Source organism: Podarcis bocagei (assembly GCF_964188305.1).
Source record: "Podarcis bocagei genome assembly, chromosome: 3".
In the NCBI taxonomy this organism is placed as follows: Eukaryota; Metazoa; Chordata; class Lepidosauria; order Squamata; family Lacertidae; genus Podarcis; species Podarcis bocagei.
The window spans coordinates 43,995,644-44,011,815 of record NC_138127.1 but is presented as its reverse complement, the minus strand read 5'-3'; the positions used below and the strand labels follow the sequence as shown (position 1 = coordinate 44,011,815).

The 16,172-nt window shown below is 40.5% G+C and overlaps 1 protein-coding gene across 11 annotated transcripts in view; it reads left to right on the top strand.

The window, feature by feature from the left end:
• Positions 1-16,172, top strand: part of PTPRK (protein tyrosine phosphatase receptor type K) — a 335,265-nt gene that overhangs the window by 172,671 nt on the left and 146,422 nt on the right. For all 11 annotated transcript variants that reach the window (XM_081187606.1, XM_081187611.1, XM_081187608.1 and 8 more), the window contains exon 6: positions 11,925-12,099. In XM_081187606.1, the coding sequence (XP_081043732.1) occupies positions 11,925-12,099 (175 nt within the window). The remainder of the gene's footprint in view (positions 1-11,924; positions 12,100-16,172) is intronic.

The following is a 16,172-nucleotide window of genomic DNA, read 5'->3' as shown; positions in this document are numbered from 1 at the left end:
ATTAATTTTATAATGAATGATTTTAGAGTGTTGTTTATGCTGTACTTTTGTACTGTTTTATTGTTGTTAGCCGCCCTGAGCCCAGCTTCAGCTGGGGAGGGCGGGATATAAATAAAATTTATTATTATTGTTATTATTATTATTATTATTACTTTTTCTGGTTTATACAGGATAAGTCACATAACTGAAAAATGCTTTCCAATATATATTTTTTTGCTTTATTTTTAATTTTCATTTCTTTCATATTAAAAGATGGTTGTACTTATACAACTGCAATGCTTTTGAGTCGCCCACTTTTATGAACAAAATCTGACTCACATGAGTAGAAGATGCAGTCATAGCTGTCAACTTACAGATTTGAAAATAAGGGACCAGCAGCCAAAATAAGGGATTTTAGTCAACCAGCAGCCAAACGAAGCCTCAAGCGGTGGTTCCCACAGCGCAGCAATCCAGCAAAGGGATGCAGAGGAGGAAATCACTACATTAAGATGCTGCACTGGTTGGAGGGTATGCTAAGCAGCATGTCGGGGCTGCCATCATCCTGGCGCGAGGAGTTCCATCGGCCCTTCCCTGCACGAGAGAGAGGGAGGGAGGGAGAGAGACTCTCGCCCATGCCACCCGTGAGCCCGGCATGAGGTGGTTGCAGCGCTGTGGTGGCCGCTGAAGCGCTGCCCTTCTGCATCCCTCCCCATCCCCGCCTCTTCCTCCTCCCTCAGGCCGCCTCCTCAGCTGCCGCCTCCGGCTTCCCCTGGCAGTGCGGCAGAAGTCTCGCAAGAGCGGGGCTTCCTGTCTGCCCACCGCCACCCGTCTCCTCATGACGTGCCCCTGAGGGGGAAAAGGGAGAGACAGAGACAAGGCAGCTCGTGTGCGCGCTCTCTCAAGGCAGAGGACCCCAAGCTGCTGCTTCCCTCCCGAGCCGGGTGAGCATGAAACCTGGGAAATTTAAGAAACATCATCAGTTCGGGACAGCAGCAGGAAATGGCGCTAGGATAAGGGCGTTTCCTGCCAAATAAGGGATGGTTGACAGCTATGGATGCAGTGATACACTTTTTATTTCATCAAATATCTCTCTATTCATGGGCTCTGTGTTCTGTGATAGCTCAGTTGTAGCCCTTTCTTATAATCAAGGTATTATGTGAAATTGCTATTACACTGCAGTGAATATTCTCTGCAGTAGAATGCTCTCTACACATTTATTTTATTTAGGCACCATAACCACCCTAAAAATGTCAGCAATATGTTTTAGACTTTAAAAAATGGGGAAAATGCAGTCCTGGGGAGCAATGTGCTAAATTTGGAATTCCTTTTCAGTGAGGTGAGGAAAAATTGTATGGTACTTGCGGATAAGCGGGGCATATGTATCTGTGATCTTGTAAAACTATTTGATTGAAGTTGATAGCAAATTATACCTTGATTTTAAACAGAACGTTAAACTACATCCATGTGATGCAACTGAATTAAAGAATTCCAGATTTTAGAACAGGATGAAGTACAATCACAAAAGTCATGCTGGATCAGGCCAAGGGTCCATCTAATCCAGTATCCTCTTTTCATATATGCCTGTGGAAAGCACATATGCAGAACTGGAGCTCAGCACCACTGTCCTCACTTCTGATTTCTACCAGCTGATATTCATAGGCATATTGCCTTTAACAGTGGAGGTGTAACATAGCCCTTGATAGCCTTATCCTCCATGACGTTTGTTACTAATGAGTAAAATCAAATGAGATGACAGATAATGGTACTGCTCATGCCTTCTGCTTCAATGTGATAACTGTAAACATTCGATTTCAGTGACTTAAGCATAGTTTTATTTGACTTTACATGACCAGTTCAGTAATTGCAGGCTGTATCACTAGGGACTAAGAGTTTCCATTAAATGGGGAACACTAATAAAACAACACTTAGATAAGCACAAAAAAAATCATTATAAAGAAGCAGAGTATTAGGAGTGCCAAAGTGAACACACATTAAAAGAACCTGTATAATTGTCATAGCTAAGGTGCTAACAATGGCAAGTACTTATGTTAACCACTCTGTGCAACCTAGATAAATGTTGATCCAATGTGGTTAAAAAGGGCCAACTGGAAAGTTTCCATAGTGTGCAGTCCTCCATATCAGATTGATGTCAGATTATTTCATTTTTATTCTCTAGGGTAGATTGTTTAACAAACAGACAAAAGCTGTTTTAGCAAACATATGTTTTGCTTTGTCTAAATTACATAATTAGATTTCCTCTCCTTTTTGTTGAAAACAATAAACATGTTTATTTCATTAAAAATTCAACCCACCAAGATAGTTTACAAGATAATGAAGCACAACAATTTCCAACCCCCCCCCCAAACCCCAAGAAGTAATGTGATAGAATTTGCTCACTAACCTTGTGTGGTCACTGGGGCACACAGCCAAAAGGCGCGTCATCATATGGGGGCATGGCCAGTGGGTGGGATACTGTACCACTTCTTACATGTTGGAAGCTGTGAAGAAATTCATGTGCATAATCCTAGTAAAGGGTGTGCTTCTAGGGGAGACAAATTTAATCTGCAAAAGTTCGAACAAAAATTCCCTGAACAATTAGGCTCCATAAAGATGGGGGTGTTCAATACAGTTATTTGGAGAGGTTTGGTTATAAAAGACTTTGCTGGTCAATGAAACTATCTACCAATCGAAGTTTTGAGGCTCCATGAGAGAAGGAGTGGCCTAAGCAGCTCACCTCACCAAGTTGGGGGTGGTGACCTCAACATAGCTCCTTCCATATAGTTGAATATGAGTAGAGAGACTACCACTGAAGGGGACCTGAGCCAGATGGCTTATCCAAAAAGAGCCACAGGCCTAAGGAGCAATACTCCAATTCCTAAACCAACAGGGATCCACACAGTACTGAGTGATTTTAATACCTAGCTTGCAACCCATTGCAGATCTGTTTAAAAGTTGTTGTTAATGCTTATTTTGAAACCCAGGTTGATGTCTCACCTCTTTATTGTAGGATTCTGACGGCAAGTAAATATTCCTGAAAGTGCTTCTTCGCATAGGATGATAAATAGATGGAAACTTTGAGATATTTTAACTACAAATCATGTTGAAAAGCAAATCTGCCTATTATATATGAAAGTAACCTATTCAGAATTATAGAGGGCAAGTTCACAGTTGGCTGCAAGGTTCTATGAAAATTATTACTTTGCAACTAGCTTTCCTTGCCTCAAGTAATAGGATCAAATAATTCATGAGCTCATCTGTGATAGTATTTTCTCAACAGGTGATCACTCAGTTATAATATGATGTAGTAGTGCTACATCCAAGTGCTATCTTGGATACTGCAGTGGGACTGTGAACCTACTGTGGCTGTGATCTTTTCCCAAAGGGTCCACTCCCAGAGGTTTTCAACCTTTTGAGTCCACAGCTACCTTGGCCAACTACATTCTTTCTGTGGCATCCCTGTGGGGCTCAGGAGCCCAGTTATGTCACCCCTTGCCTGCCTACAAATGTTTAAAACTTGGGCTGCCTGATCCTGTGTTCTACTGTGTGGGAAGATTGAAAGTCTGAGCACACATACTAGCATGTTCTACTGAACTTAGTTGGAACATACCTCTGAGTTAAACAGCAGAGCTTTTTGGAACACATTAATTTCATGTCCAAAACAAGACCAGGTAATTCAGAACACTAAAATCCTCTGTGTGTGCATGCACGTGCGCACATGTGTGTTTTGGGGGTCAGGTAGAAGATTCCAAAAACATTCCGTGTTTTTGGTTAGCTCAGTTTAAATATCTGAGGAATAGGTTTCAGAAACAAGCTGCTTCATTCTATTTTCCAGTTTGGGAATGGTAGTAAATGTGGTAAGCTGTCTCACAACGTTTGAGATCTCTTGTCCGTGGCCAGCATAAGACGACACCTATGTGGCCCCCATCAATAAAGCCCTTTCCTTGGAGCATCTGCTAAACCATATGCCCTGGCTCTAGGTTCAGTAGTTGATAACGGAACCACTAATGAGCCTATCCATCATTGTTGAGCCTTGGCACCAACACATCATTTGGCTTGAGCTAAGAGGTTTAACCCGCCTTTGCAGTTCCGTGTGTGTGTGTGTGTGTGTGTGTGTGTGTTTTGCCACACAGATCTCGGTGCTACCTTTGACTTTGGTGGATCTGAAATGAGGAGTGTTATCACCCATGGTTAAAATGTGGTGGGGTTTTTTAAAGCATGACTGGTAATCCTGTCAGTAATCTGTCAGTAATGGCTTTAGGTGCTGGCTAAATGCCTCCTTAGTTGGCAGGCCAAAGCTGGAAGAGGGTGCCATGGTTTCACCCTTTGAGAGGCTCATCAGCATTAATGCAGCATGATGCCTTTCTTCTCCCAGCCACAGGGAAATGTCATTCCTAGTAGAGTTGCAGATAATTAAAGCAACTGGCTGAAAATAGCAATTGAAGGATAGAAAAAGAAAACGACAAATTTGAGTTCAGTTTGTTGCAACTACAACTCATGACTTTTCTCTGTGTTTAGGGAATATTGTGTACATTTAGATGTTTCTGCTTTCTGTTCTGGACATCATGAGGATTAGGGTGCTTCTGTTGTGGAGGATATTGCCTTTTCCTACCATGTAAGCCACAGTACCTTTATAAAAAGCAGTGTCTTCAAGGTGATGGTGCATTCATGGTTGCAAATGCTGTTCGGAATGTAGCTGTCTGCCATCTTGGGCATCTGTTGTATATTTAGAGCTTGACTGATTGGTGTGGCACAACTTCAACCCTTTTTGCATGATCATAGCAACAGGCCTAACTTTCAGACGTTCCTGTCATTTGTTTAACCTATTTATTAAAGATTGTGGATTCTCAGCAACTTTGGAAGCTGGGTGTTCCCCTATCTTTTGTCTGGCTTTAAAAGTGAGTGGCTGAAAGGAACAAGAAACGTATTGTTTCTTTCTCCTTCTCCCTGGCCTACCATACTTTTATGTTGCAGAGAGTCAACAGCAAGGGGATGTCTGCGAATGGCGTGCTCGCAGGTGCCATGTTTGGGATCCTAGGATTACACATTGCCAGGGCTGCTGCGGTGGGGTAGGGGAGAGATAATAAATCATGAGAACAAACGAAAGGAGCAATTACATTGGGGCAAGAGCATATTAGTAATTATAAAATTATTTTATAAGCATTTGGAAGATAAGCAGAGTAGAACAATTTAGCATATTCAACCCATAAAGGATACACAGAATTGGGAAAATTTGCCCAGTGCTAGCAAGCAAGCAAGCAGGCAGGCAGGCAAACATTCAAACAAGCAAATAAAACATGCTTTTAAAAAAGAAGTAGCCTGCTAAATTGTTTGATTCCACTAAGCAAAGTAGTGAGGGATGTCTGCAATAGTCAGATGCAAACAGGAAATGAAAAAAGATAGTGTGCGGGGGGGGGGGGAAATGCCACATATTCACCTTAAAGGAAGAATACACTTCAGCTGAAGAGGTACATCCACCAAAATGACTGTTTTAAAAGTCTATTTTTGAAAGACAAAATGCAATAGAGAACATTGTGAAGTTGATGCAATTGTAATATTGAAAAACAGTCTGAGAGTGGAATTTAACATCTATGGTGGATATTCCATTGGTGCAAGTATTTCAGCTAGCAAGATAGAACAACCCCCCCTCTACTTCTCCTGCTGTCCTGGGGGTTCTCCTGACCCCCTCCCTTGAGCCAATTTCAAGGTATACAGGGGGAGGAGAGAGGGAAGGCTCCATGGCACAAGCGGAACTCCTTGCACAGGGCTTTGCCGACAGGGCTGGTTGGGTGAATCCCCTTAAGTATTTTTCAGGCTAGTTTAGATGGGATACATCAAACTTAAACAAAAAATGGGGGGGAAGGGTAGCTAGATTAGATGGCTTCCGATGTGACCCTAAGCATGAATGTTTGTACCTCTCCAATGCTATATGCTCCTTTTACTTCCTGGCAATTGATAGATCACTGTAGTCTTGTATAACTGTCTTTCATCCCCATGCATTAAGATTTACAAGTGAGAACCTACTCAGAGTCTGAATGCCCATAAATCAGCCTGCCTGTGTGATATATGAGAGCTAGCAGTTTGCCAGTGCCCAACCCTAGAAGATTTGGAAGTCAAATACATCTTTGTTTGAGATGAACTTCTTCTTTTTTTGGCCAAGGATTTGTGCATGATAGATGAATATGAGTAATAAAAAATATCGATCTTTGTTTTGGAAGAGTGGAATAGCCACACACTCACACCCCATGTTCAGTCTTTGGGCAACTTTGTTCATTACATGTTGAATATATATACACAGATCTGTAATATAATGAATGGCCGGTGATTTCCACCCATGTATTTTGCACTAGTGAAGGGCACTGGTCTTCAACAGGTGGGTTGTGACTCACCACTGGGTTATGGCCTGATCCACAGCGAGTTGCAACAGCAGCACTGCTAACATACAAATGTTAGCCCCTGTGGTGTATTGGTTAAGAGCGATAGACTCGTAATCTGGTGAACCGGGTTCTATTCCCTGCTCCTCCACATGCAGATGCTGGGTGACCTTGGGCCAGTCACACTTCTCTGAAGTCTCTCGGCCTCACTCAGCCTCACTCAAGGTTGTGGGGGAGGGAAGGGAAAGGAGGTTGTTAGCCGCTTTGAAACTCCTCAGGGTAGTGATAAAGCGGGATATTAAATCCAAACTCCTCCTCCTCCTCCTCCGCCCTCCTCCTCTTCTTATTGGGAAATGGGGGGGAGGGCAGTGGAGAATTAAGGAGTGGGCCAGTGGTGTAGTGGTTAAGAGCGGTAGTCTCGTAATCTGGGGAACCGGGTTCGCGTCTCCGCTCCTCCACGCGCAGCTGCTGGGTGACCTTGGGCCAGTCACACTTCCTTGAAGTCTCTCAACCCCACTCACCTTACAGAGTGTTTGTTGTGGGGGAGGAAGGGAAAGGAGAATGTTAGCCACTTTGAGACTCCTTAAAGGGAGTGAAAGGCGGGATATCAAATCCAAACTCTTCTTGTATTAAAGGTGGATCCTGGGTCTGAAAAAGTTGAAGACTCCTGCTCTAGGAAACAGGGAGTGGCTGTTGTTTCTCAGTAGATGTGCAAAGCATGAGACCACCCTTCCTTAAGAACACTTCCTGTCTCTCTGTACCTATATCTTTAGGTGCCAGGCGAAAATGTTCCTCTTCAACTAGGCTGTCAGCTGATTAACGTTCTATGCCCTTTTAAATGTTTTTGTGGGAGGGGCAGTATGGGTTTGTTTTGTTCATGTTCTTGTTTTTATTAGTGCTGCTCTGTGTTCTTATTTTGCATTTTTATGCTGTGAACTGCCCTGAGATCTTTGGATAAAGGGAGGTATAGAACTTAAATAAATGAATAAATAATTAGATGATAGATAGATAAATAGATAAGAGAGATCTCCAACGAGAGTAGCCTTTTGTGCTTGTAACTCGTTTACTTTCCCCTTTAAAAAAATTACTCGTGGAAATTACTTTCCTCCCGCTGAATAGGCTGGCAGCTCTGGAGTTTTGAATTCTTCCTGTGTCTTGCCTGCATTGGAGGCAACGCTGCTAACTAAGCCTGTTTTCTATAGCACTTTGCTTAGGCCCTAAGTCGCTACCTTCTTAAATCAATCCTTACTGGATTCCCAGGTGTATTGCTGTTACACAACATTGCTTTTAAAGATTTCTTGCTTCACACCTCTTTACTTCCCCCCTTTACTATAAAGTTAATTCATAAAGATCTCCTTGCCTTTTCCTTTTCTTTCACGACCAGAGTCTTGTAAGCAATTTATGCCTCATCTTGTTCTGTCTCATTGCTGCCCTGCAACTGTGGTGACACATGATTCAGGGGGAATTGCTGCAGGTTCAGTCCCTCCAGACTCAATTCTGCAAATTAGCTAGTGCTTACAGTACATCCAGCATTACATCATTCTTCAGAAGATGTCTCTCTTTATTATAGCTCTTGTAGGAAAGTATCTTTCCAATGTTCTTTTTCTGTGCTCTTGATAGTGTTCCCATAAAAATAGCTTTCTTTTCTTTGATCACAGCAGTCTGGCTTTTTACATCCTTCCCCCTTTGTATCCAGCATGCATACTCTGATCTCTAATAGTAGTGCTTGCAATGTTTTGACCATTGATTTCCTAGTACTTTACAAGTACAGTAGTTTGTTGAGTCTGTCATCATAACATATTGCTCCTGTGAAAGATAAGAGTTCTTTTTATATCAGTTGTTCCGAACAGAAACTGCAGTAGGTTAAGTCCAAGCTTAATAAAGTGTCCTTATGATTAACCTAGATGGAATCCAGACCTCAGATACATGCAGTCTGGTTTGCTTCAGGAGAAGCAAGAACTTGCCATGAGCCTTGACCATGCACATCCCTCATCCCATGCCTTCTCTTTTGTATACCACAGGAGATCAAGAACGTCCACTTTCAGTTTTAAGTTAAACATAGTTCCTTGTGGTGTCTGGTCCCAAGTAGCTGTGGTTTGTTTTTACTATAGTTATACTAAAGTATGATACCATCCTGGTTCTTGACCTACCAGTTGAAAACTAGAGCCTTGGAACTTCTGCAGCTCACTCATATGCAACAGTCAGAATCATTTTCCATGTTTACTCTCAAGTAAGCCTCATTGTGTTCTGCTGGACTTACTTCCTGCTGAGTGTTAAAGTTTACAGCCTTTGACTATGGAGTTGAAAGCCCACATGTTTGTCTTCTGCTTTAATGACACTGCCAAAAGGGGATAGAATCTTGTATATTTTTAGGATTGCTTCAGTACATTTTAAGAAAAAACAGGTGGTAAGATGCTTTTGTTTCCTTTGTTAGTTATATATACATATACTGCATGGTATACATCTAGTTTATTTGAGTAAGCAGTATGAACATGTAACTTCTGACAGTGGGTGCAATCTTTGTTTAAATCTTCTTGACTTCAGTGGAATTCAGCCAGCCTAATTGCATACATATGATTGCAACCAAGGCATTAGCAGTCAGTTCATGTTTTCTCCATTGGCACTGAGACAGCTACTGAGGGATGTAAATTCTCATTTATCTATGAATGTGACGGTGTATTGGCCATAGTACCACCTGCACCAGCATGACTTTCCGTTCATGTTGGCTGAATTCCACTGAAGCCAGGAGTTGTATATAGTTTATTTTTATTTTTTTGTTAAAGCAACAACAACAACACAAAAAACCTAATCTGTTTATTTGGAGTGCAGGCTCATAGTGGTGAAGATCCTTGTGTCCCATTTGGAATAATTTATTGGTAATGAATCACCCATCCTGAGTGCATTGCCATCAGCTTTTGAGGGAAAGGGGCAGGATGTAGATATGATTAATAATGTGAACAGTATTTTTGTGTACTTGAAAACTTGAGAACTTCAATAAAATATATATAAATATTGGTTTTATAAAATAAAAGGCTTGAGGTTTCTCCAGGGAATGCTTTTCTGATGGGTCATGGAGCTTTCCTTTTTTGCCAGTGATATATAATTGAAGATGCATATTTCTCTAATATAAACTTTGTATATACATGTCACCTGCTTCTGCCTAATATTATACAGCAGAGAGAAATGTAAGAATGATTAGGTGTGATTTACACTTTCTTGGTGGACTTTCACATATTAAAGTGCTGCAACTTCAGTCTTTATACAATTTCATTTGAGATTTTTCTTGGAACTCCAGTCTAAAATGTGTATGTTTGCATATGAAATCCCTCTTGTCACTCTACATTCCATCTTTTGAAGCCACTGCTGTCATTTAGGTTTGAAGAGAGCCTTCCCTTCTCGGATAAATGTGATCATTTCCCCTGGCTCCTTAGTTTGCAGTTCCTTTTTTGTTTTACCTTATAACAGCAGCAGATGATAAGTTCCTCCTGGTTTGAATTTAATTCTGCCTCACTTAACTAGGTCCTCCACGGGACAATAGCTCAGAGTCACATAAGCATCACTCTGTAGCCTCAGTGGCTGTTATCTGAGTAGATTCTCTCTGGGGATGCCTAAATGCTACTACTGTTGGCCCTATTGCACTACTTCCTAGGGACTTTTATTGTCAGATTCTTCACTGATTACAAGGCTGCAGGACACATCACTGACCATGTATAATGTGTTGTGATTTCTTTCTTCTACCTTCTGCCAGCCTGCGGTTTTGGTTTACAAATGTGGCGGCTGTTGAGTTCCCATGAACCCTACTGACCACATTCACACAATTGCATCTTTGCCTATAAGGTGTGATATGAATGAGTTCATTGCTCCTTCTAGGGGCATCTACATGCTGCAATGTAGAAATCTTCAGTTAAGCAAAGTTTAGAACCAGCCAGGATCTTAGAGCACGGTCTGGTTTAATATCCTGGCATTATTTGATGTTGCCTGGTTTAATTGCTTGTGCTGCAAAAGGAAGAAGCAAAGGGACTCTGTGGGGGGTGCAAAAGGCTTGTTTATCTTGGCTTATTTAGCAGAGAGAAGATTGTCTGCAATGGGGCATTATGCATGACAATTGCTTCCCTGCATTGTTTTATTTTTTGTAGACCATACAGTACATAACAATTCACAGAAAGTAGTCATGAGAACCTTCTTTCCCCCTCTCTTCTTCCTTTTGATATGATTAAATCATGAATGACACAAATTATTTTAAATTAAATTTTAATGTTTTGCTACTTCACGACTTGACTACAAACCTATGGCTGTCCGAAGTGCAGCTCCCACCAGCTTCATCCAGGGTTGATGGGAATTACAGTCCAGCAGCATCTGAAGGGCCTTAGTTGCCCTGTCTCTGGTTTACCCTGTGGACAGCATACTTTTGCATTGTTAAATGCCCAGGTACATATGTCAGGGAATCTTGACTGGATGAGGCTGTTTTGTAAAGTGTGGGAGCTGTTCGGAGTTGTATATGCATAGTTCATTCATTTTGCACCTCTTTAAAAATGCTCAACTAGTCAAGTAGTCCCAAATGCAGCACTGTGTATATCTATGATAGTGGGTAATTGACAAATGTTGGTAAGCTAACAATGTCCAAAGGGCCACAGGTTCACCATTCCCATCCTAGAGGTTGTCTGCAGGGCTTTAAGGGGGCATTCTTTAATGCTTTATCAGAAATCTTGCACAGAAATGTTTGGTTCAATATCCAAATCTGATTAGTATTGATGAAGTACAGGCCATTGGGAGAGGTAATATTTGCTTGCTTGCTTACTATATGATAGCATGTGTTGTGTCATACCAGACATGGGGAAGAGAGACAAGAGATTATTGTTTCTGGCTGCAGTTGGAAAAAAATGGAGTTCTCCATACTTTAGAAGTTGACAGTTCTTCAGAATTCTGCCATGGTTCTCTGCTTTCAAAATATATTGCAAGAAGGTTCAGTTTTCCAAGACTTGAAATATGAGCAACTTACCATGGGTTGAATCTATCAGAGTCATTGTGTGAGCAGAACAGCTTCCGCACATTCAGTGGTATTTTTTTCTCCCTCTCCTCCCCGTCCCCTGTACCGCCAGCACCCTAAAGCTCTGGAGGGTTGGGAGAAACTAGAAAGCAGATTTTGAGCAATGGAGTGGGAGGGGAGGAGAATTCATCGCACAAGCAGAAGTTGTTCACTGGAGACAACCCCATTTGTTTATATTGTCATTGTGTATTTCCTTTTTTTGATATACTTCATTTGTGGATCTTAAGCATGAGGATACCCAGTACAAAGCTGCCATCTATTTCTAACAACATTTCATGGTCTCTACTAACATGAAGTCATTCAGAGTAGTGGATGGGCTGCAGTGTTCAGAGTGCAAAGAGAATATTTGCCAAGCTGCCTATAGTGCCTTTTCCTTTCTCACATAACACCTCTCTCATAAAGATGGGTACCTTGCTAAGGTTCCATATTCCCTTTCATTACTTGCCAAGTTGCTTGTTTTGTGATCCTACGAATCAGATGCTGTTTTAATCACCCAGTCTTTTTGTGTTGATTTCCTTTTGTTCCAGAGACGAAACGGAGAAGACATTCCTGTGGCCCTAACTAAAAACATAAATCACAGACGATTTGCTGCTACCTTTAAACTTCAGGAAGTGACAAAAACAGATCAGGATTTATATCGCTGTGTTACTCAGTCTGAGAGAGGATCTGGAGTCTCCAACTTTGCTCAGCTTATTGTTCGAGGTAAAAAAAAAAATTCTTTTCTGATTGCTGACATCAAATGTTTTAAAAATAAAAATGTGTTTATCTTGATAATACCTTGAACTCAAGTGATATAGAGAGGAGAAGCCAATTGGACGTTGCTGGAATCCTCATGGAATAAAACAAAAGTGGCTGGTTTCTATTTGGAAAACCACAGATTATCTAAATGATATTTAATGACATAAAAATGTTTAAATATTTATTCCATGGAGTTTGCTTTGTTTTTATACCAATAGAGATGAAAACCTGACTTAAATGTTCCCATTCATTATTACTTTTCTATAGCCTTACTGTACTTAATATTGTTATGTGTACAGAAATCTCTGAGTGGTGAGAGACATCATAGTTTCCAGCACTTACCCTAGGTTTGGTTCCCCTGGAATGAAGGTCACGGGACACTGTGGTACTTTATCACAAATTGTACAAAGAATATAGGAAGTTTCTTTTTGTACTAAAGCTGTGCGCATGCACAATACATTCAAGGTCCATCCTTCTCGCAAGGATTCTGAGAACTGTAGTTCATTCCTGACAAAGCTGCAATTTCCAAACTACAATTTCCAGGATTCTTTGGGGAGGGTTGTGTGCTTTAAATAGGCTTCAACTGTATGGTGTGTATCTCAGTTCTAGATCAAAGTTAAGGAAATAATTTTTGTCTCCCATTGACGAATGCTGACATTTTCAAAGTCATCATTTCGTTTTTATTTAAAGTTCTTAAAGTATTTAAAAGTTTTACAAATTATATTTTATACTATTTTATATACGCTGCTTAGAGGTTTGATTTGATTAAGTGGTCTATAAATTTTGTCAAAACGAAATGAAACGTAAATATATTTTCAACAACTCGTTGAGTTCTACCTAAGATCTTAGATTCAGGTAGGCAGCTGTTTTGGTCTGACACAGTTGAAATATATATATATATATATATTTTAAATGTCCAGTAGCACCTTAGAGACCAACTAAGTTTGTTCTGGGTGTAAGCTTTTGTGTGCATGTACACTTCTTCAGATACACTGAAACAGAAGAATATATAAGGGTCTGGCGACATATGTTTCAGTGTATCTGAAGAAGTGTGCATGCACATAAAAGCTCATACCCAGAACAAACTTAGTTAGTCTCCAAGACGCTACAGGACTATCTATCTATCTATCTATCTATCTATCTATCTATCTATCTATCTATTTATACTAAGATCTTAGTTATCGGCTGCATCAGCTTAAAGCTTGAGTACATAAAGTTCCTTGCTTCCCGCTATATTTGAAAAGCAATATGCAGTAGTAATGCTTCCTTGTTTGTCTGGATAACCACCAAATAAACCTCGTTAGTCAAAAACATACCCTGGGGGATAAGCTACCCTGGTGTTAAAACTCTGCTGAAAATTAACTATAGTGACAGGTCCTATATCTCGATGGCACTTTAAAGCTGACATCCTGCTACATGGATACAAAAGATGGTAATTTTAAAGGAAATTTTTGGGCCACTGATACGAATTGCCTTTAATAAGAGCTGGCATAGTATTGCCCATTGTCAAAGATGACCCAGGGGTAAGAGTTTATTAGTGCATTTCTTCCTAAACCGAAAGTGACAGGGCATGCTTAAGGTCTTTTTGTTGCTGTTTGAAACAAATGAAAATTTCAGTGTGGAGTTCCCATGCTGAAGAGTATCGATCTACGTGTTCCCTCAGCCGCAGGAAGAAGAAAAAAGATACGATGAAATGCAATTTACTTTGTCATGTTCTGAGTATTGCTTCCATATCATTTTGAGTAATGAGAATATCTTCAGCTTGTAGAAGACAAACTTTGACAACACGGGTTATTAGTGAATGGAAGATGAATAACAGCAGCTGCTGATAAAATGTGTGTTAAAACTAGCCTTGTCTGATTGCCCGAGTATGTTAGATTGACTATATATTTAAGGTGTGCAGTTTAACAGTTGCAACTGGCATGCCATTGTGGAGGATGAAAGTAGGCATGGTAGAATTTAAAAATAAAAATATATATTACTCTGTTGAGAGAAGCTTTGTGTTAATATATTTTTGTCTTTATTACTTGAAAATTGGAAGTTTCATGTATAAATGTCTAGAAATATGACAGAGGAGCATGCCATGTACAGTGGTACCTTGGTTCTCTAACCTAATCTGTTCCGGAAGTCCGTTCCAAAACCAAAGCGTTCCAAAACCAAGGCACGCTTTCCCATAGAAAGTAATGCAAAATGCATTAATCCATTCCAGACTTTTAAAAACAACCCCTAAAACAACAATTTAACATGAATTTTACTATCTAATGAGACCACTGATCCATAAAATGAAAGCAATAAACAATGTACTGCAGTCACACAATCAGTCAATCAGTAGCTGAACTGGTTACCACACAATCACAAAAACAAAACAAAAAGTGCCGCAAAAAACATACACAAAATAAATAGCAAAAACAGACAGACCCCAGCGTAACACTCAAAAACGGAAGTGTGGCACTCAAAACGGAAGCGTAACACTCAAAAAGGAGCATGTTCGGCTTCCGAAAAAAGTTTGCAAACCAAAACACACACTTCTGGGTTTGCAGTGTTTGGGTCCAAGTTGTTTGAGTACCAAGGCATTTGAGAACCAAGGTACCACTGTACTAAATCAGACCCTTTGTCCAGCCAACTCATATTGTCTCCACCGATGGGTGGTGCCTGTCCAGAGTTTCAGACAGTAGCATTTCCCAGCATTACCTAGAGGGATTGAACCCAGAACCGTTTGGATACAAAGCAAGGGGATCTACCACTGAACTATGACCCTTCCTCATTCATACAAGTTATTGCTAGCCAACATCTAGACTTGTCACTGAGACTCCTTCACATTACTTTCATGAACTGTAGTAGAGCTTAGGTGACTCTTCATTGCGTTCTTTTGATTTCACAGGGAAGATTCTATACAAATTTTATAGTTGAATTATGTTTACCAAAGGGGTTTGTTGGCATCTGTCTGTCTCAGGAGACAGTGGAAGACTGTGCCTTTGGAGGTCGAGTCAAACCATTGGAGAGTTACAGCTCCTGCTGTAGCTGTAGAGACAGATGCCGGAGAGACATGTTTTATTGCAGCTGGGGTAGATGAAGGTGTACAGTTTTGCTGCTACAAGTGCACCATGGCATTTCTTCTCTCTTCATTCCTCCCAGTGACCATTCCTTATCTGGTCACTTCTGTGGATTCTATACAATGTTTATAGTTGAATTATGTTTGCCAAAGGTGTGCCATGTCAATAATGCAGTGCTTGTGACCTGTGACGAGCTGAGAGTTATAGATTTTAATTGATTTCCATGCCACAGCTTTGACACTTTAGTATTGGTATTAATAGGTGTCTTATGCCATTTCTCCTCCAAGGGATCTGACTAGTTTTGCGTAGGCTGACAAAACTAATTAGAGTGAATAATCTCCTAAATATTCCTTCAATATCTTAAAATGAATTTGGTGCCTGGCGTTATTCTAATGATCCAGTCAAGTCCCCCCCCCAAACAACAACAACAACAACAACAAAAGGCTCTTTCTTAAGAAAGAAAAAGGCACATATCTCTCAGGAAAACTGATAATTGATCCCTTTTTGTACCATTTATAAATGCCTTGGAGGAGCATTGAAATTGTAAGACTGTGTGGCAGGGGTAAGGTTCATTTTCATCAACTCTGACATTCGCATGAAATTTCAAGTATCACATCCAAAATCAAACCATGTGCATTTAGCTACTTGTGGAAAGGAAAACAGAATACTGTATGTGTAAAAATCCATTTTATAAAAATATAATAACAATAACAATCATAATAATATTCTCCTCCACACACATTTAACAGGCCATATATTATTTCGTGACTGAAAGCCTGGATAAAGAGGAATGTTTTCACTGTCATCATGTAATGACGGCAGTAAGTGACCATCTCTGGGGAGAACATTTCACAGATGGGGAGTCACCACAGAAAAGGCTCATTCAAATGTGCCCACAGAGGCCTTCCTTGGTACACACCATGTCCCCATTTCCTTCCCACTGAAATTAGATCTAGAAAGCATTCTTTTGTAGCCAATGAACTA